The sequence below is a fragment of the Pollicipes pollicipes genome, unplaced genomic scaffold, assembly GCF_011947565.3.
Source record: "Pollicipes pollicipes isolate AB1234 unplaced genomic scaffold, Ppol_2.1 Scaffold_3087;HRSCAF=3621_pilon_pilon_pilon, whole genome shotgun sequence".
In the NCBI taxonomy this organism is placed as follows: Eukaryota; Metazoa; Arthropoda; class Thecostraca; order Pollicipedomorpha; family Pollicipedidae; genus Pollicipes; species Pollicipes pollicipes.
The window spans coordinates 37,194,012-37,221,826 of NW_023596225.1; the positions used below are offsets into that span (position 1 = coordinate 37,194,012).

General features: G+C 59.1%; 1 protein-coding gene across 1 annotated transcript; it reads right to left on the reverse strand.

Moving 5' to 3' along the window:
• Nucleotides 1–259: 259 nt before the first annotated feature.
• On the reverse strand, nucleotides 260–19,568 carry LOC119090097 (uncharacterized protein D806_0078). The gene is made up of 8 exons (XM_037212891.1): nucleotides 19,474–19,568; nucleotides 18,864–18,992; nucleotides 4,070–4,221; nucleotides 3,363–3,502; nucleotides 2,775–2,837; nucleotides 1,126–1,319; nucleotides 501–720; nucleotides 260–273 (listed from the first exon to the last, which is right to left on the reverse strand). Exons 1-8 carry the CDS (start codon nucleotides 19,495–19,497, stop codon nucleotides 260–262), a joined length of 936 nt encoding a protein of 311 aa, XP_037068786.1. The 5' UTR covers nucleotides 19,498–19,568.
• Between the last annotated feature and the right edge of the window lie 8,247 nt (nucleotides 19,569–27,815).

Here is a 27,815-nt window from a genome sequence, read left to right on the forward strand (position 1 = left end):
CGGCGGTGGCGCGGCGGCGGGCTTCGCCGCGGCCGCCGACGGTGGTGACGCTGCAGACTTCGCCGCGGCCGCCGGCTTTGAGGCAGGCTTCGCCCGCGGCGGCGTGGCGACGGGCGGCGAGCTCTTCCGCGCAGGCTGCGGCGAGCCCGACGGCGAGTTGGCCACGGCCGTCTTGGTGGCGAACGGATTAAAGTTCGGGTCGTCGACGTTCTCCAGGAAGTCCAGGTTGTAGCCCTTGGCCGGCGGCAGCGGCGGACTGTCAGACCGGTTCTCCTCCGCCGGCGCCACCGGCTCCGCGGCCGGCGGCGGCGGCTTCTTCTTCAGAGGCCGCCTCGCCGGCCGGACCGCCTTCTTAACGGGGGCCTTCTGCGGCGGCGGCGGCTCCTCGGCCGGCGTCGGCGGCGCGGCCGGGTCACCGCTGGCCGGCACTTCCTCGGCGCCGGCGGGCGCGGCGGGCGCAGCGGGCGCAGCAGGCGCTGCCGCCGCCACTGCCGCCTCGCGCTGCTTCTTGGTGCGCGCTGCCTTCAGCGGCGGTAGCGCCGGGCTCGGGGACGCGGGCGGGCTCAGCCGGATGCCTGACCCCGTGGCGAACGGGTTGAAGCTGGGGTCGTCCAGGAAGTCCAGATTGTAGCCGACCTTGGGAGGAATCGGCTCATCTTCGTCGCCGGTCTGCGTCATGGCGGCGGCGGCGGCGGTGCGGATGGGCGGCGAGCCACGCCCCTGCTCCGGCTGACACGTGTCACCGACCACTAGCGGCGCGGCCTCTGGCTCTCCAGCCGGCTCGGCGCCGCTGTCCGCCTGCCGCGCACTGTCCGACTCAGCACTGACGGCCGCAGCGAGCCCCGGCCCCGGCTCCGGCTCCGGCTCCGGCTCCGGCTCCGGCTCCGGCTCCGGCTCCGGGTCCTCCGCCGCGGCGGTCGGCTCCGGCTCAGCGGGCGCAGCTGGCGCGGTCTCAGGGACACCGTCCGTCCCCGGGACGGTCTCCGGCACCGGCGCCGCGGCCGGACCCGCCGCTTCGCGTTCGGACGCGCCGCGGACCGCGAGCGGCTGCTCCGCCGCCTGTGTGGCCGGCGCCGGCTCGCTCGGCCTCGGTTCGGGGGACCCGCGCGCAGCCGCGCTCCCCGCGAACGGGCTCGGCGACGACGGCGGGCTCTGTGGCGCGCTGTCGGCGCAGCTCTGGTCGCCCGCCTGTGCGGCCGGCGCTCGCTTCAGCGGCGTCTGCAGTGCTAATCCCAGCAGCTGGTCGGCCAGCAGTGACGCCTCCGAGCGGATCGTCGGCGGCCCCGGCTCGTCCTCCTGCTCCGGCGCCGACTCGTACTCTGGCGACGCACCAGTCAGCACGGTCACACGCCACGCACGGTGTCAGGCCGCCTGACGACGACGCCGAGCACACGCGCCTGTGACGTGCCATGTGAGAGCCATCACGTTACGGTATGTACCAAACACACACATACATCCGACCCATGTTCTGCTGATACGAGGGCGTGATCATGATGACGATGAAGGAACTCGAGGTGGGGTGCCGGCTCCAGTGGTAGGATGCCGGCTCCAGAGGTGGGATGCCGGCTCCAGAAGTGGGATGCCGGCTTCAGTGGTGGGATGCCAGCTCCAGTGGTGGGATGCCGGCTCCAGAGGTGGGATGCTCGCTACAGAGGTGCAGGTCAGATACCGGCTCGAGAAGTTCAAATGATTGGAAACGCGATGGGCGACAAGCTGCCACCACCATGCCTTAGAAATCACACCCCTCGCCAACTTGAAAGCCTCAAAAGCTCAAGAACGCCAATCGCCTCGAGCTGCACGTGGTTCGCACCCAGCCTCAAGTGTTGCTTAGTCACGGGAACCTTTGACACAACACTCACAGCACGCTCCAGCGGTGGGCGTTGTCTTCTATTGTAACGGCAAGCACCGGCGTCGAAAACAGCGGCTGTCATGCAGGGGCCACGCAACGCCACAGCGCTTGGGAACAAGCGGACTCCCGAACGACGCACACTCTATGCTATGCAAACACACAAGCGGGAACTAATCACCCGACACCAGTAACAGTGCCGAGATTTTACATCAACCCTGTAAACGTCCACAGACGGGCCGATTCGTCGGTGGCGTTTGAGCAGGCGTGGCCAGCTACACGCATCAGCCCACAGTTGGGCCAACACGATCAGCTGTTTTCCTCTCAGCCAAACTGCGCTGGTCTCGTCTTCTCGCGATACCAAGCCGTCCGAATCCGTGCCCAGCCTCCACGCGCATTGTGCAGCTTTTTACACACTTTCTGGCACGCCACAGAGCAGGCCGGTTTTCTTCAGCCGTGGCTGAGGCGCGCCGGGCCAGACGCTCCGCCGCCACCGGTGCACACGGCCGCACCGTCCGGGCGACGGAGGCGGCTCCGACAGCCGCCGCCAGAGACCAGCAGCCGCACACACGCCACCGGCGACCGGCGACCGGCAACCGGCAACCGGCAACCGGCGGCCAGCGACCACCGCCGACCGACCTTAGTGGGCGCCCGGCGGCGGTCGCCGGCGAGAGGCGACACCTGTACCGCCGCAAGGCCGCTCCCGCCCTGGCCGACAGGGGGGGGGGGGAGGGTCCACCCCGCCGGGGAAACACGCCAGTGTAGCGGGTCTTAGTCGCCGGGAGTCTCACGCTCCGCGCCCGTCCTGTCAAGGCCGGCGTGATCGTGTTTGGCCGTGTTACGGGGGCGGCGGGTGCAGTCCGTGCTGGCCGGCGGCCCTGTTAGTCGGCAGGGAGGCACCGTTCGCCTGCTAAGCACGCCATCTCACCGGTCCGCTGGGCCGACCTGGCCTCAGCCGCGGCTGGCATCGGACGCACTGCGGGCGGCAGGCCTGCGACCGAGACCACGCGCTCACGCCGGCACCAGGCGGGCGCGCCGCACAAACGACAGTGCGGAGAAGAGCGGAAATCCAGAGATCGTGACGTCATCGAGGGCAAATGACCTCAGTCGGTGATGGGACGCGACAGTGATAGGCAGTGATAAGGCGCGTGGAGCGGGGCAGGGCAGAAGAGCACTGCAGTTGCATGACACAGGGACAAAGGAGAGCAAGAGAGCGGACTGTTCCACATTGCGAGGGTGGCGTAATACAGCGCAGCAGACCCTGTCAGTACACAACGGCCAGAAAATGACGTGGGCAGGCGTCCTCAGCTGACCTGACCTCGGCTGGCCGCCGGAGACCAGCTGACCGGCCGAAAACGACCGAGACGCCCGGGGTGCGCCGTCCCCGATGCCCCGACAGCTTATTTCGCTGTCTTTCAATACCACAAAACAGAAAATAACCATTCAAAGGCCCTGAAACGCATCTGAGGCCTCGCGCCCGGTGTGCCGCGCCACAGTTGACCTCCCGCTCACCCACCTGAGTCGCCGGAGTCGGCGGCGCGCGGGTCAGCCACGCCGCGCACCACGTCCGGCAGGCTGGCCGACGTGGGGAGCGGCGGCGCCGGCGGGTTCGACGACACCGTGGCGAAGCTCTGAGACGAGTCTTCGGAGGGCGTGCTGCAACACACACCGCGTCAGACGGGGCCGGGCATCATCGACGCCGCCCGATACACACCGGCCCGCGCAACACAGGCGTGCTGCAACACACACCGCGTCAGACGGGGCCGGGCATCATCGGCGCCGCCCGACACACATCGGCCCGCGCAACACAGGCGTGCTGCAACACACACCGCGTCAGACGGGGCCGGGCATCATCGGCGCCGCCCGACACACACCGGCCCGTGCAACACAGGCGCGCTGCAACACACACCGCGTCAGACGGCACAGGGCATCATCCACGCTGCCTGACACACATCGGCCCGCACAACACAACATGGCAAACAAACACTCTGACGTGTTTGGACTCAAATACAAACTATGGTGCATACAACGTACTCTCGCGATTAGTTGCTTTGATTGGGCGCCGCAGTCGCATGGCCACACGGCCTTCCTCTAACGGCCGAATGCGGTACGGCGGGGCGCTCGAGCCCGGCTCGGCACCTTCCGAGAAGCCTGCTCTGCTGACTGCGGCGGGCTGCGCGGAGAGCCGCCGCCACCGCCGCCGTTAGTTCGCGGTCAGCCCACCTGGCGGCGCTGTCGACGATCTGCTCGACGATGTCCCTTGCCAGCTGCTTGTTGAGCGTGTGGTCCTGCTTGGTGATGACCTCGGTGCGGTCGCGCCAGTTCTCGTCCTCGTCGAGCGCGCGCACCGCGTCGTAACGAGACGGCGCGCCCGACTGCAACCGGGGGAGGGCGGGTCAGTACAGGGCGGGCCGGGTCCGGTGGTGTCATTTTTTACGACTGCGTGGCACATGTCCCCCGTAAAACCTTTGAGGAGCGCTGGAGACTGCAGTGACTTTGTTAGCTACCGGAGACCAAAGTGTCAGTCGGAAATCGAGCCAGGTCTCCCGCGTGGAGGCCGAGCGCGCACCCAACTGAGCTAAAGCTGCGGCACGTTCGACTGCTGACTGCTGTTCGACCGTTGACTGTTGTTCGACTGTTGACTGTTGTCCGACTGCCGAGGACGATTTGCTTAAGCAGTGCGGGGACGACAAGAGGAGAATATGTGCCGCAGACAGGTGGAAAGCAGTTTTTCTTTCGATTACTGACGCCTCTAGGAGACCGTTGTGTGACTCATGCCTTCAGTCATGCAGCATCCTTCTCACTATCGGAATGTTCCCCAATCGGTTTCCTCACTTATGATAAATATTGCCTCGTTGATGACCCCAAATCATTACCCTCTCGCCGAGGCACTTCGCCGCCACGGCGACGTGCCTCGGTGCCGTCCAGCCAGCGGCGTCAGCTCCCAGCTCGCCAGTCTACCGCAGTGCGACCGCGATAAGCGGAACTGATAGCTGCTAAAAGGGAGCGGAACAAGGAAAAACTCGGCTCGCGCTGACGGCCTTGTCACGCCGGCCACCGCAGCACGACGGCTGCAGCGCACATCCCGACATTCGCTGAGCTCTACCCGGTCGTCACCCAATCCAATCACTTCCGGTCCTAACGCGGCGCAGAGCGAGCCGCGCTCGCCGGGCTAATTCCGCGGGCGCAGGCACGCGGCGGCGGCCGGCCGCCGACACCCGGAGGGGCGCGCGGCAGACAGCTCGTCCGTCAGCGGCCCGCGGCGCCGCCGCACCGCGCACGTCGCCTCCGTTTACCCTCGGGCTGGCATCGTCGCAAAGGCAGATAGCCACGTCAATTTGATGGATCAGGTATGCGACGGAATTCTGAGTAGCGACTAAGACATGAGTGACAACCGACCGCAGGTGACTGGCGGATCCTGGGCATCCACGTCACTCGCATCTGAGCGGGTCAAACGATTCGCGCGATCAAACGTATTTCATTTATAACCCTGCTAATAATCGAACACCCCGCACGCATGCGTGTTCGCACCAGCACAGGATCGCCGTATCTCTGTGGTAGGGCAAATCAAGGCGACGCGACAACAAGCCCGACACTTCCTCGCGAGGCCGAGCTCCAGAGTTCAGGACAAACCCTCCCCTCACTGGGCACGAGTGCAGGTGCTTTTGCGAAGTGATCACGGACACAAAAACATATATGCGTTGGCTTCCCATCAGCATTCATAGGAAAGCTCTGGTACGATTCCTTGAGTTATATCTGTTAACACAGACACCAAATAGGACTGCGACCTTACACCACGACCTAATGCCTGCAAGCTCATGATGTAGACACCACTGCCATCCATTCTTGTAACTTGCACCAAAACTGAAAGCAGTTCGTCTAGTTCCAGACAGCCTGTTTATCCCGTAACTACACACATATCGAGGATGTTTCTCGCACATCCACCATACGGTTTACTTTCGAAGCTTCTTGACATGAGCAAATACTCTGCTAGTGAGGAGCCTTGGCAACACGCTTTAATTTTGAATGAGATTTATGTAACATGGGTGGTTATTTCAATCGATAACCAGTGAGATCGTGGTCTTATTGCCAGTGCTAGAATTCATGGGAGCCCTCCGCCCGAAAACCGCAGATATTTCAAGTCCGCTGCCCACTAAGCGTACCCCAATATTTCCCGTCAGAGGAGTTAGTTACGGGTGCCAAGCACCCTGTTGTGCTGTGTGGCTCTGGTCACACGGCGAACACGGGCGCCCAGCCAGCTGCCGTTGGCGACCTGCCGGCAGCGGGCCGGCCGGTCCCACGGGGCCGCGATGAGGGTCTGAGCAGCGAGATCACGCGACGACGGGTCCCCGCCGGCCGGCGCCGGACACCGGCCCGGCTGGGTGCGGCCGGGGCCGACGGACCGGTCCGCGAGCCTCTCGGTACCGGTGCTGCACGTCCACCGGACCGGCTGGGCAACTGCCGCGTGTCCGGGGGCGGGCGGAGCACGGCAGCAAGGCCGCCGGACGAACCAGCGCAGCGCGTCTGGGAGGTCCGGCCGAGCCCTCACAAGCACACCAGCGACGACGCCGTCCGGGCCACGAGCAGGCGAGCATCCTCCGAAATGAGCGCGGCGGCGGCGCTGACGCTCATCCAGTGAAGACGAGGCCGACGAGCCCGACAGAAGCCCCGCGACGCCACCTGGAGCCGGGCGGTCACTGTGCCGCCCGGCAGTCCGCCGACAACGGCCAATCTGATGACGGCTATCAGACGCGCGGAGGCCGACCGACTGGGTCCAAAGTGCAGCAGACAGACTCCTGCGGGCAGGGCCACGGCCGAGGTCTCGGCCAACGCCTGATTGTCCTCTGGACGACCCGCCTCCCGACAGCTCACCAGCCGGCCGCCCACGCGGCCCGGCTCGGCTCGCCGCCGAACGCGTCCTCCCCGGCGTAAGGTCAGGGTCAGGCCGACCGACGCGCGTCAGTCAGGCGGCCGACGCGGCTGGCCCGTTGGCTGCAGGCCAGAGGTGCCGCGCCGGAGCGGGCGAGGCGCGCCGCCACCACGCGCTCCGTCCACGGACGCGAGCCGAATACCAGTCCCGGCCCCTCCGCCGGAGCGACCCGGCAGGGGTGAAAGTACCGCAACGGCGCACCAGCGCCGCAAAAACAGGGCGGGTAAGGCGAGCTGGCGGGGCGGGCCGGCCGACACGGTCGGATGGGTCGGCCCGCCAGCCGACCGGGCGGTGGGGCGGCGGCCGGACCGGCACGGCTCGCCCGGCAGACACCGGCACGAGTCGACAGGCTCGGCTCCGGCGGGGCCTCCTCCAAGCTGAGTCAGCAAGGAGTCATGGTACATGGCTCCTGGAGCAAAGTGAGGCCCAGCATCCAAGGCAGCATCCCATCTGTGTCGACAACGGCACATGGCAGGGCCAGACCCGACCAGAGCCAGCAGAGCTGGCCGGCCGGCCGCGTCATCTGCAGACCTGCTCCGCTCTGCTCCCGGCCGGGGCGAGACGGCACCACGCGGCGCCGACGCGACAGAGGCGACAGATGAACGCCATCTGGCCGGCGCGCCAGCACGGACGCCGCCGGCACCGGCGCACGCCAGCGGTCAGCGCCGAGAACGTCACATGGACGGCCATCCGTCCCGGACGTGGCGTCCAATCTCTGACCGCTCCTCCCCCCCCCCCCCGTGGCGCACACACGCAATCGGCGGCGGCAGCACGCGAGCGGAACACAGCCCCGCATCAGGGGCCCACCCAACCCAGGGACGATCAGTACAGCCCCAGCGGCATCGCAACGCGCACTTTTCGTCCACACTGACCCCGCTGTCGCACGACGCGCTCCTCACCTGCTGTGGACCTCGCCGCCGCCGTCTGCCCATGGTGCGGCTCTGGTGTCGCACCGAGTCGCGCTCCCACCGGGGGCACACCCCACCACGGCCAGGGAACTGGCACGGCTCGGCCGGCCGCCGCACAAAGGGGCCCGACCGGCGCCGCGCTCGCCCGGGCGAAAATAAACCGGCGACGCAGGGCCGGCCGGCACCGTCGACCGGGCGCCGGGGGGTGGGGGGTGCCAGGTGACCAGAGGAAGTGGGAGAGTGGAGGCCGCGACGGGCCGGGCCGGGTCACAACCCCAGGTCGACGTCCGGGGACGGCTCGACGGAGCCGTCCGGCCGTCTGGAGGGGACGGCACGCGCTGGCAGTCCTGGAGCGCGACTGAGCAGCGGAGCACGGCCCACCAACTGGACACTGGGCCGTCCGGCCGCCTATCGTCCCATCGCAGCCAGCAGACCGAGAGGAGCCCAGCACTGAGCCGCCGCCGCGGTCCGGCAGCTCGACCTTCAGCGACATTCCGAGGCGGCTCACGGAAGCCCTGTTCGGAGAGGGTAGCGGCCGCGGCTGCTACCGGGGCACGCACGGCGTCGGCCACCGGGGCGCATCGACAGACCGTGCGGCGGAGAGAGGCGAGCGGCGAGCCGCACAACACTTGATGGAGCGCCGCACAACACCCCTCCGAGCACAACACAACACTCGGCGGAGCACCACAGAACACCCGACGGGGCTCCGCGCCACACCCGGCGGAGCCAGCCGCAGGGCGGAGGACGTGCACAAGCACAGCGGCGGAGAACGTCCAACGCCAGGTAACGCGGCTGGTGAAACAAAGGCGACGTCCTGGAGACGAAGCACCGCGGAGCGGCGACGGGCGAGGGCGTGAAAACACACAGACCTGGCATCGGCGAGGCGGGGGCGGCGACGACGGCCTCCGACAACACAAATACGGAGGCCGACCGGCGGCCGCGAGAAAGAACAACACGCCTCAAGAAGGTTCACGTGCACGCACGACGCTCCGCGCACGCGAAGAAAGCGTCCCGACAAGAGGAGACGCGCGGCACTCGCTGGCTGCTGCTAGAAAGCGTCTATAACGGGCAGGAGAAACGCAACCGACGTTCCCGTCATTCCTTCACGTTTAAAGGATCACCCGAGCGGAAAATCACGGACAACGGACGGAACGTGCGAACAAGGCGCCGACACGACCGGTGATGCATGATGCAATGCCTTACAGGACATCCAGAGGATGCAGGCATGTTCCAACACAAACAGATCCATCCATGGCATAAAATCATCCGGGAGCCAAACGCCACAAAGGATGACAAGATTGTTCTGAGAAGCCAAGCCCGTCTTCAGCTCCAATGAAAACAGATCAGACAGCACGTATGCAGCCATAAGCAAAGGAACGCGTTGTTTACACAGCGACGTCAGATTTCGTGGTCTCGTGTCTCGCTCTTCATTCGTCTCCTCCTATCCCGGGCGGGTCTGGGTGTCTCCATTCCTCACTGCCCTTCGCGGGTGCGGCTGTCGGTGCCGCTGCTGCGGCCGCCACGCCCGCTGCCAACGACCTCCGCAGCCGGCCGGCCCGAAAAAAGGGCGTCGGATTGCAACCGTACCAGGGCTCGCCGGCCGGCCGCTGCCCGGCCCCTGCAGACCGTCCGTGCCGTCTCACGGGCGGCTCCGGCCGAGGGCGGCGCCGGCCATGGGTGCCGTGTATCGCCGGAGAGACGGCGCGCACCCGACGGCTGGCGGTCGGCGACGGCGGATCGGACCACAAGTGGCGGCGGCGACAGGTGCCCGGATACCCACCCCGTCACCGCCGCCGGCGGTCGGCGCCGATAACAGCGTCACGATCACTGCCAGGGCCACGCCAAGGCGGCGGCCACACAGGCGAGCGCAGAGGTCCTTAATGACTCGGACAAAGACGCACCGGTGACGTCCCGACGCCGGTCTGGGACGTGTATCTACATGCAAAACCTCAGCCTTAAACCAAGCGGCCCAGCACGCGTAACCAAAGCGAACATCACTGACCTAGTAACACTGAGGGCCAATCGCGACAAGAGTCGTACCGCTTGGACGGATTCTGACGAGAAACAGACGAGGGCGACATCGCAACGTTAGATCACCGCTCGCCCACTGCAGCTCGCAGCAGACAGCTGCGGAGCGAACGTCGAAACTTCACCTAACCGCATGGCTGGCGACAGCACGTAAATGCCTGGCAGACCTGCGGCCCACCTGGGCTCTTACGGACGACAGCAGGCGGCGGACAAGCGGCGCAAACTCACCTATGTGGCTGAACACACTCGGTTTTGGTGCCGGTTTTGGTGCGAGCACACCGGACCACAGAGAGCACCACCCGCGGCCCACTGCACTGGCGCCAAAAGCGCACCACTTTCTCACCTGAACAACCGTTCTCCCACAGGTGGTACCCGAGCAGGAGGCACGGGCCCCACCCAGCCCTGCCCGTGACCGCAGCGGTCCCACCTGCTGGCCGGCGTCGGCTGCTCTCGCGGCGGCGGCCTGCGCGCTCTGCTCGGCTCCCATGGCGGCTGCGGCGGCGCCGCCGTCCGCGCGGCGTCTGTCGCGCGCTCTCGCCGCCGGGCCGGGCCGCGCCGCGCCGCGCCGCCTGCCGCCCGGCACGCACCGGCTGATGGCCGACCGGAATGCGCGCGCCCGCCGAAGGAAGCCCCGCAGGTCGCGGCGGCGGCGCCAGGCTCCGCCGCGGCCGGCAGTGCTCGAGTCAGACGAGGGCAGAGCGCCGCGCCCGCGGCCGGCCACCTCTCACGGTCAGCGGCCGCAACGGGTCACGACAGCGGTGCCGGATCACCAGTGGGCGCTCGCCGTCCCACAGCACGCGCTGCTCTGGCCGCCGACTCCAGAGCGGCCGGCGGGCCAGGCCAGACCGGGCCGCGCAGGCGCCGACGGACGGACGGCGAACCCGACCGGGCGTGATTATTTCGGCGCTCTGCACTGCGCAAATGACGGCCAGTTGGCAGCGCAACCCCAAACACGGCTGGCCTTCGGCAGGCTCGACCGGTGCGCCGCTGCACACAGCGCCAGCAGGAAAACGGGCAGACCAGACTGCCGAGCAGGGTCCCCAGCTGTACCGAGCCGAGCGCCGTCCCCAGCCGCCGTGACCTTATCGGGCGTCCCACCGCCTGAGCCGGCGGCTCCAGGCGTCGCGAGCGGCTCCGGTGATGGCTGGAGGCGGCGCCGGTGGACCGGTGGGCGGCGTCGCCAATTAGTGGCGCGCCGCCGGCGTACCGACCGGCGTCACGCGCCGGGCGCCGCCGCCCCTGAGCCGCCGCTCATCCCCGTGCGCCCGCCGGAGCGCCAGCTGTGCCCAGCGGCCGCCGCTCGTGTTTTGCCCTGCACGTGCGTGGTAGTGCTCGCGGCGGACGCCAGGTGGCAGCACCGACAGGGGCCGGCCGCCGCTGCGGGCCGGACGGGATCGGGCCGCCGGCCAGTTCGCCCCCGACCCAGCGGGCACGGCCGCACCGGCACCCACTCAACACTCCCAGCCGCCCGGCCCACTACGTCGGACTGAAGGCTCCGGCGGACGCAGCGGTGAACTATGTTGGAACCGCCGGCGACGGAGACTGAGAGACGGTGGCGCAAGGGCTCGAAGCCGCCGCGGGCCGACGGATACACGGGATCTGAGACGAAGGCACAATCAAGGTATCGTCGGCTTCCACCCAATCGGAGAAGAGGAACGTGACTTCTATCTTCCACACAGATGGATAACACCACACACGTCTACCTACCGCAGACAATACCAACAAAGCACGGAAGCCCGCAGCCAAGTCGGATTAACGGCCCGCCGGAGGATGTCGCCCTCGGTCCGTCAGGTGGGCGTGCGGCGCGGTCCGCGTGTCGGTGTCAGGCGCCTTCACGGCGTCCTCTGACACTGGCACGCCATGTCGGACACGCGGGCAACGGCAGCAACTGCAGCGGACCAGGGCGGAGGGCGGCCGACTTCTAGCCGGGACCGAGGAAACCTGCAGGCCGACCGCCCGGCCGCCCGAACGGCCGGCACGCCGGCGCGCACCTGCGACCCTCTGGCGCTCTCCTCGCGGCGCGGGCGGCGCGCCGGAGCCGGGCCGGCCGCCGCGGCCGTGTGCTGTGGTGACGGACGCCGGGATGCGTTTCGCACGCGCCGTCGGCGTGGTGTCGCCGCCGCGGGCCGCCGGCCCGTTTGAGAGCCGCTGGTTTGGAGACCGCTGGCGGTGCGGCTGATAGCATCGGTCGGCGAGCGCGCGCGCGCGCGGCCGGCGCCTGACCTGCGGCGGGGCGGCGACCGACCTCCGACCTGCGGCGCTCTCACGGGATCGCCGGGGTCATGTCGGCACGACGGCGCACCGCCCAGCGGCCGTCAACGCGGGCGAACAATGAACGGCCGGGCCGCGCTGCCCGCAGTTGACCCCTGGCGGCCGGTAGCTGATGCGACCGGCCGGACAGGACCGGACCGCGCCGGGTCAGGTGGGCCGACCCGGACTGCCGGTCGGCACCGCCCGGTACGGGTGCGGGCCAGTTCAGCGGCCGCGGCCGCCTCCTGCCGGTCCGCCCCCGGACAGGGGGCGGGGCTGGGGGTTGCGGTCGGACCGGTGACTGTGCGACGTGTGCCGATAACCGCCGACCGCCGACCCCCCGCTGGGCAGCCGGCGGACGTGCCGAAGGTGGGGCGCGTGCAGGAGATTTCACCCGGCGCGATGTGGTCTGTTTGTTTCGGCAGGGTGCCATGTCACGCGCGGCACGAGTCATCGCCGCGCTGAGGCTGGCCGGTGCTTCGGCCGGACCTCCAACGCCATCAAGCTGTGGCGCCGGACCAGGCCGGGTGCAGCCGGAGCTGCCGTGACCTGCAGGAGGGCCCCGAAGCGGCCCGTGTAACGGTCGCCCCAGTGCAGAGTGCCCGGTCATCTGACGTACGATCGGACAAACACTTGTAGAGATTAACTTCCCAGGTGACCGACCAGGGAGATACGACGGAAATCCCCTCGGGTTGAGACGCGAGAGCATCACCCTAGCAAGCGTGCCACAATACACACAAACGGACCGAGCTCATAGACAACCAAGTCCTGTCGTGCCGAGGCTCACCGTGCCGCATTGGTTAACGTCCAGAACAGGCGAACGCTAGCTTGCCCGGACCGCTCCGGCCCCTGTGCCGGAGCCGACCGCCCCCATCACATGCGCACGGTTGGCTTCCGCGTCAAGCTTTCAACGTGAACGATCTAGCCAATCAAAGGCCAGAATACGGCAAGCCAATCGCTGCACGGTCCCCTGCCGACCCTCCCCGCAGCCCCAATCAACTCACCCACGCTTCGACCCCGCGCCCAGCCCTCTGCTGACGGGTCGTCCGGGGCCGCACCGTCGGTCACACCACGTCCACACCGGCCGGCAACCTCCTTTCGCACCCTTCCTGCGGCGTCCCACAGTCGGCCGGCCGGCCCTCGGCTGCTGCTCAGGCGGCGCGGCTGCGCGGGTGGCGGCCGCCTCACCACTGACCACTGACCGGCCGCCGCTGACTCAGCGCCGCCCCGCCGGCTGCTCGGCTGCGCCGCGGCACGCCCCCCGCCCGTCACGCGAGCACCTGTCCAGCGCGCCTCCTCCCCAGCGCCGGTTGTGCGGCGGACTGGCGAGGCGACGCGCCGCGCGCCGCGCACCGGGCGCCGGCCGCCGGCCCCGCCGCGCCGCAGGGGCGGCACGCACCGGGCTAGATTCGCACCCGTCCGCCGTTCGGCGCCGGCCCCGCCACGCCAGCGATGTCAACAAAATTCAGCTGACGGCGGTCACGGAAGTGATGCGCTCGGCTGCCGTCCGCCGGCGGCCGCGCGCGTGCGCTCGACTGCCGTCCGCCGACGAGCGGAAACGCGACACCGCCGACGCACGTGGTGGCGCACGCACAAAGCCGCAAGACACGCAACGTCTGAGCGCGGCCGCCGGGCACCGGCGCGCAGACCAGCCAGCCGAGCGCGGCCGGGCTGGACGCCGCCCCTGCAGCTCTGAGCGGCGGCCGGCCCGGCAGCACCAACCCGCGGCCCTGGGCCGCACAAAGGGCGGCGGCGGCGGTGGCGCCGCTAACGGCCAACGGTCGGTCGGGTCAGCGCCGCGCCGGCCGGCCGGCCGGCCGGTCCGCCTCACCGGCAGCCGGCAGGTAGCGGCCTCACCCACTCGACGTGCGATCCGCCAGAGATCGCGTCACATCGCACCGGCTGGCAGCACGGCTCAAACACGCACGATGCACGCCCGCACCCAGGCCAGACGGGCGTTCGCAGAGCGTTCTCAGGTCTGGTTGCTGCTGTACGGTGGGGATGGGCTGGGAGTGAGAGGCCGCCCGCAACCTCTTTTCCTAGGCCCCCTCGCCGCACGCAGTGGAGTCCAAGATGAAGCGTCAGTTTTCCCCAGAACGTGACGAAAATCCAGTTTCAGTTTTTGACCCCCACCCAAGGCATGAGATCACTTTAGAAAATAAGGGCTAACAAAAACCGTTTTTGCATCAATGCGTCAACGTAACGCGTGGCTCCTCAATTCGGATATTTCTTCGTCAAATATCCGAATTTTATTTTTTCTATTAATTAAATCTAAAATTTCTAAAAATTATATTAATTAAGCCTTTCTGAAGACTTAATGGCGACGTTTCACAACGCAACTTCCAAAAAAGCTTGTACAGCAGAACAGACGCGATATCCACAACGGTTGAGATTTGTTCTGCAGTCGATGGGCTGCTGAATCTCGTAATATTTTGTGTCATAATACTAAAATGTCAAAACACTTTCTGGAGAATTTTTGGCCACAACCCGGGCCGACCAGATGAATCGCCTGCCGGACACGGCAAACGGCCTTGGATCACGAGCCATTTTCACACAGTTCAGGTAAGACCGGCAAGGAGCATTTCATCCTCTCCCCCCCCCCCCCCCCGTTCTAAAAATGAATGGCGCGATCTTCCGGACGGAGCGGTGTGCGTTATGGGCAGTGAAGTTTGTAATTCGACAATCGGACGGTGGTGAGACCAGCCGGGCTGATTTTTCACATCATTTCAACCCTACGAGCACTGGGGTTTTGACAAGAATTTGAAGCGAGTGCCGCGTTCGCGAGGCTATCTGGCCGCAACCATCCTTCGACTTGGTGCTCGAGTTCTAACCAACAGGCCCCATTTAGTGTGCGCCTCACACCTAATTTCGAGCCATTATTGCGACCGGCGGAATGACCAGGATTTGATCGGAGAATAGGTGTAGGCACAATGTAATTAAATCATTCATGTCCGAACATTCGACACAGTATACTTATGGGCATTTTGCATGCTTCACGCGTCGTTATTACAACACTTCACAGTGAGTGTGGCCCGCCGGACTGAAGACGCGCTCACGCAAATCGTACATTGGCAGTGTATGCATGTGATGCGAGTGAAATGGTCTAAGTTTCTCCTACAATACCATTCTGCCAAGAGCTCGAACTAACGTTTGTTTTAACTCTGGGTTTGTGTGGTGTCGTGCCGCCATGGCTTTGCCGTCGCGGTGGCTAGCCGACAAAAAAAACAGACGGGACGGACAGTCCGATCGCATCGGCACGTGCCGCGGACGAGCGCCTGAGCTCACAGTACGTCGCAAGCACGGACTCGCCAGCACCGGACCCGCCTTAGACAGAAGCCCGATCGGGTACGACACTGCAACTGGACGCACATTGTGGCGGCATGATCCGCCTACCACTTGTGTGACAAATCCAGCGTCGCTCTCCCCATGAGAGTACCGGCAATCGATGCTCGGGACGCCGGACAGCTACGGCCCATCCGGACGCGCTCCGCCAGAGGCCGGCCCGACAGGCATGACGTAAGCGATTACGTTGGACCACACGACACGTACCAATTATGGCCGAAATGTTCGAAATACGCGTTTCATAAACTGTGGGTTAGTGACACCTGGCATCTGTAACTGGCATCCATTTAATGAAATCGGCGCGAACTCCCACCTCGTCTAGATGGCAAGTGAAAACAGTCAAACTGTATGTACGGTTCGGTAGATGCTTAAGTATGGTTTCGCAGTATGCCAGAAAGGGTGCGTTGTACCAGGACACCTTACACTCGTAAAACTACTTTTCACCTTAAACTCCTGCATAAACGGCCTAAGCTGAAGAGCAGCAAGTCCCTTTTGACTCGCTGTTGATCTGACGCGTTCAATTTGATCGGTACTACTAGTTTCCTGTAAATCCTGAACAACTCGGACATTCCTATTTGACGTGGCCGCTTACACGACCAGAAACAGCATTGGACTGCGCGATTATCATTATGAAATTAACACTCTTCTTTGCTTCCTTTTTCCAACGTTTGTTTTGCCCTGTTTACACGTACATCATTGGTCAAAGTGATCAGGCAAACATGCTACGAAACCTGGAGCATTCTGTTCGGCGATAAATGCATACAAAAATGGAGCCGTCATCACGCGAATTGGGCGAAACTTCATGCTATGGTTTTGATTTTCTCCCAACTGGCGTTTGGCACAGCGGTTCTCTTCGAACGCGTACTTTCGCACTGGAACCGACGCATTACACGTTCTATAAGACCCGACTGGTTCAAACTTCAACCAATGCGTTCTTGGCAAATGGTTGCGCCCGCGTTGTAACAATCACAAACGTTCATTTGTACTGACGTCATTCACGCAGAAAGAGGAACCACTTTTCAACACAAGCAATGTGCGGGTTCGTCACAGCTGGCGACGGCCCTCAGCAGATTTCATCGTCTGTCAGCCCATCCGTTGACTCAGGTTACACTAAGGGCCAACAAATACAAAAGTGTGTATGTTGTGACCAAACGTTGATAAGCGCAATTTGGACTCGAAAATAGTTATTAATAATTTCATAAGATCTCGTCGGTACTGCAGTTGTCACAGCACTTCTGTTATTACACGTAACTAGTCATGAGGTTTCACCAGAGTATGTTTCTGTAATATGCCCCAAAGGTAGCATACTCCCTTCTACAGCGAGCCGACGCTGGCTGCCGCCGGCCATGTTCACCAGAGCAGACACCGGCTGCCGCCGGGCCTGTTTCACCAGAGCAGACGCTGGCTGCCGCCGGCCTGTTCATCAGAGCTGACGCTGGCCGCGGCCGGCTGTTCACCAGAGCAGACGCTGGCTGCCGCCCGGCCTGTTCACCGGGGGCGGACGCTGGCTGCGCCGGCCTGTTCACCAGAGCAGACACTGGCTTCCTCCGGCCCTGTTCACCAGGGCAGACGCTGGCTACGCCGGCCTCTTCATCAGAGCTGACGCTGGCCGCGGCCCCCGTTCGAGCGTGTGGCGGTCCGATGCCCAGCTTGGGCGTGATGACGATGTGGCGACAGGGCTTATCAGGCTGCAGCGCCCCCCCATTCAAACAGCTGCGCTTAGGACCGACGGTGGCTGCCTTTTTCACTCCTGCGTGGCTCCCCCTCGCAGCAGCCCCGCCGCGGCGTTACTGTTGCGGCCGTGGATCTGATTTACTGTGTGGCGCCGCTCCGGGGCTGCTGGTGCTGCCGTTGCCGCCCATGGAACTGATTCACCGAGTGGCGCCGCTCCGGGCTGCTGTGGTGCTGCGTTGCCGCCGTGGAGCTGATTCACTTGTGGCGGGCCGCTCCGGATCTGCTGTGGTGCTGCCGTTGCCAGCCATGGGACTGATTCACTGCGTGGCGCCGCTCCGGGGCTGCTGTGGTGCTGCCGTTGCCGCATGGAACTGATTACCGAGTGGCGCCGCTCCGAGGGCTGCTGTGCTGCCGTTGCCGCCGTGGAGCTGATCACTGTGTGGCGCCGCTCCGGAGCTGCTGTGGTGCTGCCGTTGCGCCATGGGACTGATTCACTGCGTGGCGCCTCTCCGGGGCTGCTGTTGATGCTGCCGTTGCCGCCATGGAACTGATTCACTGCGTGGCGCCGCTCCGGGGCTGCCGTGGCGCTGCCGTTGCGCCGCGCCGTCCGGGGCTACTAAGGCTAAGCCTTGCTTTTTAAACTCCCGTCCGCCCACGAGCCCGAACATCCGCCATACCCGTCCGCCCACGCAGCTTCACTTCAGAAGACACACTCGCCTTGAGTTTGCTGATTCGGTGGATCGCGCAAGCTGCATGATTCTGCGACGGATGCAGTTCCTCGACGGGCAGGTCCAGTTTGAAGCTTAGTCGTCAATCATCACCGCCAACCGCACACAAATATGCCTCAACAGAGTCCAGACCCTCGCTTAACGAGTTGATTGCGCCGGGCAGCGTCCTGGCGCAGGCAAGCCCACGCGGTCGGCTCGCGCGCCGCCGACGCCGCCCTGCACGGCCAGCCGGAGCAGCTCGGCCAGCGGCGTGGACGCGGCCCCAATGACGCTTCGAACTCGAGTGTGGGCCGGGTGTGCGCGAACTTGCCAGCCATGCGTGGGCGGCCTGGACGAGAGTGGGGAGGGAGGCGGGCCGGCCCAGATGTGGACATGGCGCCACTAGTCACACCGATACATTCTCCTGGGAGCTTACGCAAACACTCAAGTACTAGGCCTTGTTTGAAGACTCTACTTTGAACACTTTCACATACGGAAATATTGAAGAAAGATCACATCTCAGACGAAAACAAGGGAACGGACCAGCCTCCCCGGACCACCGTGGCCTTGTTTACGCCTGTCATCAGAGCGGGCCTGCTGATCTGCCGCCAACAAGGGCGCTTACTGGAGAGTGTCCAAACCAGCCCGATTTGGCCGCCGAACGGCATGAAGCATTTTTATTTACCAGCTACCAGAAGCCTAAGTAATAACACGAGTTATTGTTAAGAATGTGCCGTTCAGTTCTGATGGGCCCTGGCAACGAAAATGCATGTAATCAAAACAGATGTCATCTGGAAAATAACTGCGGCAAGAACCTTTTCTGCCAAGCACGAAAGCGTTGTTCCGGAGCCCAACCAACTGTCCCTAGGTATAAAGACTCAGCCTCCATAGCATCGGCTCTTCTACGACAGCAGCCTTATCACAAAGAGGTGGAATAGTCTATTCATGATACAAGGCAAAACGGCAGCAAGTTACTGTCGCTATCCTGTCGTTCGACCCTCAGTAACCTCCAGCACGGGTCAGCGCGCGCCGGAGCCCTTCCATGAGTGCTCGTACATCCCTATCGTCCTGAGTCGGGCTGTCCCCGGCTCCGCAGGTCACTTCATGACCCGGGTCCGGCGAGCTGGGGTCGGCCACCGACCTCCACAGGTCCGGCGACCTGGCCGTCGGCCACTGACCTGAGCGTTCGGGCCGCGGTTGGTCTCCTTCAGGACAGGTCGGTCGGCGACGGCGGCCAGTTTGAGGCCGGCGGGGTAGGGCGCCGTGCGCCGCTGTGACGCGGCCTCCGGCCGGTTCTCATCCGACATCTGGCGACAGAGAGAAGTGTCACACCACGTCCGCCAGCACACCGACAGGGGAGGCAAAGCGGAGGGGTCACACCACGGCCCGCAGAACACGATGGGGGAAGGGGGCACGACATCGGCGTCACGCCACGGGCCGCAGCACAACGACAGGGGCGAGGGGGGGGGGGGGGCACGGCATCGGCGTCCACACCACGGCCGCAGCAACGACAGGGGCGAGGGGGGGGGCACGGCATCGGCGTCACACCACGGCCACAGCACATGACAGGGGCGGGGGCGGGGGCACGGCATCGGCGTCACACCACGGCCACAGCACATGACACGGGAGGCACGACGGCGTCACACCACGACCGCAGCACGGCATCCGGAACATGGTGGCGTAGCCAACGAGCGCTGCAATCGGAGATTCTGGGGAGGGGGAGGGGGCGACGGCTCCACTGGCCAAAGTTCGCATACACATGGACTTGCGGCACGTCCCACGTCTTACCTCAAAACAGCTTTGGACTGACATGATTCACAGCCTTCACCACAGCAAATCACGGACACGCCCAGAAAAGCCAATTTTCCGAGTCGCGAAACATGTAGAGACCGGCAGCGACTGATGCCGCACCACACACAACACGCTGACGGAGGCCGGCTGCGGCGACGACCTTGACCCTGCCGGGCGCGGCGGGCCCGGCGTGGCCGGAGCGGAGGCCCTGACCGCGCCAGGGTCACTGCCGGCGCGCCGCGGTCACCTTCCCGCCCGGCTCGTCCCATCTCGCGATCAATACCGTCTGGCGCCGCCCGCCGCCGCCCGCCGCCGCCGCCGCTGCCGCAGGTGCCATGGGAGAATTAGGAAAGGGCACGGGCGAGTGGCACGGGAGGCGGGGGCGTCTGGCGGCGGCTAGGCGACGGAGCAGCGATGGTGCGGCCCGCGCGGAAGAGCGTGGCACTGGCATTCTCAGCCCAGCCGTCAATCATAAGACATTCGGTGATCACCGAATAGTCAACACAATAACACACTGGGACGAACGCTTTGGGTCTTTCGTCACGCGAGGTTTCGCAGCACATTCGTCGGAAAAGACACGGGAGACAAGAAGATCAACTAGATCGACCAATGCAGCATACAGCTTCCTTATGACCAATGCAGTGTGAGATGGACGAAACACCAGCGAGTTTTTAATCGGATGATGGCAAAGGCATTGGACAAGTGGTCGCACCGATGTTGACACGCAGAAAATGTGGCGACCGCGCCGACCACGTCGACATACACTGTTCAATCTGACCCATTCAGCCCATGCTGTCATGCAAAAGTAAAATGTATCAACATTTGGGTAACACTTTGTGAGCCTACAATGTGTAAGAGCTGCAAAAACAATCCTTCTTGATTCTAGTGTACAGTAGTCATTCTGAGAATGCACTTCGTTTTTATCTGGTTGTGTGCACAATCACACTACTTTGCATCCATAGTCAACTAACCCTGAACTTATTTGCCATCTGAAATGATAGCAACTGACATGGGTGTAATGCCCAATTTTGTGGACCTGTGTGTGTGCCATTACCTGAAACAGCATATTTTATTTTCAAATCTGGTGTTACATGCCTGAAGCTACCAGCCTTCAAAACTGGTGTAGCATCAGTGTGGGCATGGGCCATTTAATGAATGCAACTTCATCTGACAACTGCCAATCTGGTGACCTGAAATCTGAGGGCACAGCTCCATGTGTAGTGATGGGCATTTTTTGTAAACTTTCATTCAGTACACATGGGTTTCAGGTACACTTTTAGATAAATTTCAGCCACAACATGAGAGCTTTGCAAGTTACATGTATAATAAAAATGTGGGCAGGAAAATGTTAACCAGTTCTGTCATAATCATATCAAATGGCCATGCCAATATACCCTTCACTGAACCATTTGAAATGCACCTAACTTGGAATCTCGAGTGCACCTGAATGCACTTATGTACATCAAGCATACACTTCGTTGGTTAAGCACACTTCATGGCTAGCATTGAGGCTCAGCCAAACAACTTAGCCCCTACCCCACCAGGAGAATAAAATACCTCCATTATGTGAAATGTGTAGCACAGGCACACCACTGGAAAAGCTGCCACACTGCACTGCAGGTGAGGCTGGACACAGGGTAACTGTGCCCAGTCCACCAAAAAAAATCTCCAATGTAAAAGATGTCTGTGCCACACCTGTGCTCTGCCCCACTGGCAATTATCAAACTCAGTATTACACTGAACTCTTCAATCATTTATATAAAAATGCAAGTGGTCTATTTTCACCCATCTCAAATCAAATTGCTTGTTTAATTTTGATTGCTCTGATGAAGCCTAAGTTAGGTGCTGAAATGCTAAGCATGACCTGTTTTGCCAACATGAAGTAAAACCTCATATTCTGAAGCCTCACTTATGCAACACACTACATATGTCTTCTAGATCCACTGAGGTCAATCCCCATACCACCAAACCACATCCACCTGTTTTGTAATCACTTGTCATTTTTGAAACAAATATGGTGATAGTGATAGTGTTAGCATACATATATATATATATATATATATATATATATATATATATATACATATATATATATATATATGTGTGTGTATATATATATATATATGTATATATATATATATGTGTGTGTGCATCACACTCACAGCTTTGTAAATATTTTTTGCTTTTAATGGCAAACAATGCTGCCTTTGTATGAACAATGCACAGTAATGATACAAACCACATTCAGGTAAGTAACAAAGATTGCGATGTCTACAGGTTTGCATAAGACTCCACAATATCTAGTCATGTCTTTGCTGATGTTAATGGGGTTTTAGCGCCTTCTGGCTGCAGAGATCATATTGCACCACCTTTGCTGGTGCATCAAACTGTGAGAACGGCAAAACCACTTTTGGATATGTCCTTAGGAAGGCAGGCGCCACCAACCAATCCAATGTTTCGTTCAAACAACCCGTCCCTTTTCACTCAAAGAAATACGAACCTTCCTACGAAGCAGCCTGCGAAAATCTTGCCGATCCCTGTGTACACAATACCGCAGAACGCTGCAGAACGTACCCAGTCCGGGTATTTTCCGCCTTAAAACCAGCCCGACGCCAATGCCGCGCCACTTCCCGCCTCGGATTTCAAAAACAAATTGTGGTAGAGATGGGTGTAGTACAAGCATCAGGATATTTCAGTACTAGCTGTCGCAACTTAAAATCGCTAGCAATTATATAACTCCGACCGTATATGCCTATTCCTAGCTCACCAGTGCTTGTAATGTAGTTTTCTTTAGGTCAAGACGCCAATAAACCCACAGTGGAGAGCAGCGGGTACGGGATTCACACCTTATCTGCTATTTTAATTTACCGACGACGAACCGTGGTTCCCACTGACCGACCCCAAAATACGGCTCAGACGCACCCCAGCGCGACTGCCAGATGCAGGTTCTATTCCCCAGGTGTCAATTTTCTTTACTTTAGGTGGGACCCACGATCCCCCCCCCCACCCCCCCCCCCCCCCCCCCCCCCCCCCCCCCAATGCTTCAATTTCCCCTTTCCCCAACCTTCTGGAGCCCAAGAACTAATAGGATGTAACGTGGGAGCTCAGATAATTACATAAAATTTGTCAATTGTTTCGATGGCAAAAGGGAAAAAGTGCTAACTCCGATGCCATGGCTCACAGGGGCAGATCCAGGATTTCTTCACGGGAGGTGCTGTCGCTTGTTCAGGTTATGTCAGACCACGTGATGATCGTGCGCAAACAGGTAAAAGGGTTTGACGCATTTCCGGGGAGAAACTGTCAGACTTATTTCGGATAGTGCCAACTCAGCAAGCTCTCCTTGAATGACCCATAGCTCGAAAGATTAACTCAGAAATGTCTGAAAACTATGAGCTACTGGGGCAAGGCGCATTTTATCGGTGGTTTTAATACAGGACAAGCTTCGACCTGAAACATCCCGTGCTCTCTGATCAAAAATTGTTTCAAGCGTGCAATATCCCGGAGAATGAGGAAATCAATCGGCTTTGGGCGAGACACCACAACCCATTGACCTATAAAAGACTTGTATAGGTCAATGCCACAACCTGTGACTTATTGAGGGCACCGTATATGTTTTCACAGAATTAAAACAACAGAATGACGTCACATTTGAAAGAGTAGCCATGCTGCGCACCTAAAAATGCACAATTATCACTAATTTTGGATAATCTTAACTTGCCTTATGTTACTCATCTTTGTGGTACCGCAAATAAGAAGAATCCCGTGGTCCGGAATAGTACTATGATATTTGTGCTCAGTGTTAGTCTGCCTACAACTGAGTGCTTCTAAGTGTTGCGGTCCGTCTGCATTGATATAGCTACTAGATATTTGCTTTTTATATAGTTGTTCTTTGCAAAATATTTCGAGATAAAAAACACTTTTCAACTCACCATAATTATTTTTTAGCTCAAGAAATTCATTTTACTTACAAAACATCCTTGATACAGCCAGAATGCACAGAATTGAGTGATACAATACATAGTAGTTTTCGTAACGTAGTATAATTTTAGCATACGAATATTATCCTACTAGCCAAAAAGTTCATAAGTCAGCCATTGAATTCGGCTGGGGGGCTGCGGAAGGGAAGTCGCGAGGGCGGATATATTCCGCGTGGCACGGCCACGCTTGCGAAGGCTGATACGGCATACGCCTATTTTGACTCACTCTTGGGGGACCCGTCCACCCAAGGGTTTTTCGTTTGTTCCAAGCTCCCGGACTGCAGGCCGAGTTGTTGATACGAGCACAGCTCACCCATTTTTTAATACCGACCGTCGCAAATATGGCTTACTAAAATGAAGCTCTACCAAGGAAGTGTCGACCGCATCTGCATGCGTTTGCAGTCTCCCGTCTCCTTTCTTTTCACGGGCTATTCATGCCGATAGACGATCCAAGCATGGAGAAGAAAAATTCTGGCAAGTTGGCTGCGTTGGGAAAATGAATTTGGAGCCCAAAACCGAAGCTAAATCCTGGTAAGAAGGCTGGGGTGCAGCCTGAATGAAGCCAACATACATCAATTTGTGGGTGAATGCTTGTTTTCAAGGTTTGTGATTGGTTTATTGTCCAGCTCAGCATACAATGTCTTATTTTGCCAATATATTGCATGTTTGTTATGGCATATGATGCTTAAGCATACAGCATATATGAAATGATGTGCAATATGACACTCAATGCATATGTTTTGGTGTGTAATGTCAGCATGTCAGCCTGAGCAGAGGAAATTGCCCAGGAGAAATGTGAGCACCAATTGTTGGTTCTCACATAATAGGCCCTGCCTTACAATTGGGGATGTGTTTTTTAGGATTAAGTTTGTTAGGAGATCGCCACCCCACCCTTGACAGCAACCATATCTTAGGAGATTGCCACTCCACCCTCCACAGCAACTGTGCTTGGACATTTGGTAAAGTTAGTCTCTTGAAATTAAACTTGGATGGAGGGGGGGGGGGGGACTCTTTGCCATGCTTAACTACTTGATGACCATTAGTGTCCAGCACCATTTTTTGCTATTGTGATGTGCTTAATGTTTCTTAATGGCATGAAATAATACTTATCTTTTTATGGGGTGATTGTATAAATTTGCTGTTGTCTCAAGAAGTCATCTTATATAGTTTATATGCTGATGTAAAGCTGCTGTGTAACAAAGGTAGTGGCACATTTGGATAACTGCCTGTCATTCTACATACATTATTCCATGTTGCATTTATCAGCAGTTGAATTGGCACTGCATCAAAACTCACTGGGTTTGAAAGAAGTTGTTACTCTGTCAGCTGTCAGCAGTGATGTCACTCCCATCATGACAGTCCCCGCAGGGAGTGTTGCTGGTTATCACTGACAAGCAATATACATGATAAAGGTTTCCTGGTCCATATCTTAGCTGTGAACTCTGGAAGGTTTGACCTGTCAAGTGACATGACCTGTCAAGGTCACGTCATGGATAGAGAAGCAGTATTCATGGCCTTCCTGTAAATGGTGTGTGCGATAGTGGTGTGGTGTTGTCATGAGGTTGTGAACCATTGGCCTGTCTCCATCAGTTGTAACTTTTCTTAGGTTAGTTTCCTGACTAGTTCAAAATCGGCTTGTAAATTTGTTTTTTACCATTTTGTCAATTTGTTCTCAGCTAGTTTGCAAGCTGTAGAAAGATGAACCAGTTGGGCACTAGATTGGATCAATGGGAAGTCTAGTCCAGTAACTGGTTGATAACTTGGGACCAGTTGGAAACTAGTTACAGGTGCCAACTGGTCAGTGCTGGCCATGTTTTTTGACTATTCCAGGTAGTTGTTAGTACTGGTTTTAGTTGGTATTTGGTGTTATTTGGGGCTAGAATAGCATCAATTGACCAATTCTCAAGATTGCATGTTTACCATCATCAATCTTCCTAACTGAGGCTTGACAGACTGTCCCAGATTTTTTTTCCAAATTGAGGCAGTTCAGCATATTTTGATTTAACTGTCATTGCAATTGGAATCCTAAAACTAAAGAAAGCTGGCAGTTTTCACATGTGGTTCTGCCAGCATCAGGTCAGTTTTGCAATTGGAGTGATGATTATTGTGGGAACAAAAAACAATTGGTCCAGGGTGGGAAATTGTTTCTCCCCTTGTTTAGGAGCACTGAGTTTAAACAATTACAGTGTAAAGCTGCCTGGATTGGGGTGGACCGGACCTTGTTGTTTTGTATAACCCCACTGCTCTTCTTCCAGGGCTTGTTTTCATTTGCCCAGGAAAATCCAGGAATAACAACCATGCTTTATTTTGAGGGCTGTCACTTACTCAGTACCAAATTTTGCATGTTGCTTGGGTGATGTGGATAGTGACATTGCCATTGACAAAGTGTGGTGCTCCAATTGGCAGCCTGTGACGTTACCATTTACAACCTGTGATATTACCATCGGCAAGCTGTGACATTACCAGTAACACCACTTTCCTCTATTTGTGTAGTGTTATTTTTGGTAAGGTATCTTTGAGAGATAAGTACAATGGATGGCACTCAACAAAAGTGCCACTTTTCATATACAGCAATTCATGTAAAAGCACTTTAAATGAAAGAAAACATAAGATTGAACATGGCACACTGAGACAACACAGGCTTATGCTCTGCACTATGAAACACATGTGCATATACATTGGACGCATCAGGCTTGTACAATCACCAAAATGGGGGGGTGCTACACACCGGGCTTATGCACCCTCCAAAACGGAGCATGGGTATGATAAGCGTATCCAGACAAAAATGGTACACAAAAAAATGCACATGAACATGCCACAGACAGCCACCCACTCATACTCCACCATGATTACGCTACTCACGCCCACCACGGTCACGCTACGCACGCTCCACCAGCTAACTGGTGTTAAAAACAGCCAAACATTCATGCCTCCACCTTCCCACTCCCAGTCAACATGCAAGGCCCTGCACATCCCACCCAAACAATAGAGACAGACCGCACTCTTAACCGCTTTACCGAGCCAGGGCAAGTACAATACCTGACAGACCGGTGTAGGCCGGCCAAAAGGGGAGTCAGTCGCTTCGCTGACTCCGGCGGATAATGCAAGGTCTTTATGGATTTTGATGTGCTTTAGCTGATATCATTGTGAAATTTGATAACTTATGTCACATTAATTGATGTTTTGTCCTAATAAATCCCCCTCCTTAACTTGCCGGCCTAAAAAAGTTGGTTCATTTTACTCTGGCGTCATGGTGTTTTTGCCGGAGTAAGATGGCTGTCTCCGAACAGTTTCTTGGCTTTTTATAGCAACGTTTTTCGACTTCAGAATATTTTTGTAAAGCCAGAATTACCAACTTTAATTTCACACCCTTAAGCGACAAATTTAACTTGGTTTAAACCCACAGCTGCCGTAACATTTTCGTACTCCGGATACCAGGAAGTGGCCAAAAATCCAACCACATGACGGTTCTGGATGAGTACAAATATGTCCTTCATACTTGTGATGCCCATTTCTATGCAGCTTCCCTCCAAATGTTTACAAATCTGTTCAAGGCATAACTGCGAGCAGAATATTATGCCCTTGACAAGTCAGTCACGAGGAGGCGAATCATTAAAACCAATTGGAGAGTTTTGCTGTGTTCAACCTATGGTTAAGGTGAAATTCAGGGAACTGTGTTCATTGTGGGAAAGGTCCCCTTAATGTGTCCAGCATATGAAAATAGTCCCTCTGACACATACATTGCCATTGTCCGTTGCAGAGTATAATGCAAGCCCTCGAAATGGACGTGGCCGTCGGCCTCAGCCTGTGGGGCGGCCGGCTCCGCAGCGGTACCGGCAGGGCGTGGACAGGCGGCCCAGAGAGCGCGGCCAGGCCGCTTCTGGCGCTGAACACAGTCATCGAGAACAGGTGCTGAGCTGCGGGGGCAAAGTCGCCAGTGGCACCATGCAGCCCCAGCCAGCGCCACATCCTGTGGTGCTGCTGAGCACAAAGCATCAGTGCGGCAGTACTTTTGATCCTGGAGGGATGCATCAGCTGCTCGTGTTTCAGATTGGAGTGTAGAGCTTTATCCCGCGATGTAATGCTTCACATGTCTTCCCAGTTGTGAAGGCCAGCACTTAAAGGCGCGATGTGTGTGACATAGTTTAGCATTGGCCTGCTGGGTGGATATCTTAATCATCCCCAAATGTTCTGTCAGACGCATTGAGCAAATAATTGCATTGACAGCAATCCAGACAAGGGCTTTCATGCTCGTCAAGTCCCAAAAATCGCAACAGGACCATAGCCATTAATAAGACACAGGGTTATGTTAGTTGCATTGCTTGAGCTCGGTTGTCCATTTTAGTTTAGGGATTGCATTTG

What these genes read in the sequence shown, in the direction of transcription:
- LOC119090097 (XM_037212891.1), bottom strand. Translation starts at nt 19,497, where the DNA reads ATGTCAGTCCAAAGCTGTTTTGAG. An exon ending in ACCGCGGCCCGAACGCTCAG is followed by an intron (nt 4,222 to 18,863) that starts GTCAGTGGCCGA and finishes CCCCGGTTGCAG; the next exon opens with TCGGGCGCGCCGTCTCGTTA. An exon ending in CGCCGACTCCGGCGACTCAG is followed by an intron (nt 2,838 to 3,362) that starts GTGGGTGAGCGG and finishes TCTCGGTCGCAG; the next exon opens with GCCTGCCGCCCGCAGTGCGT.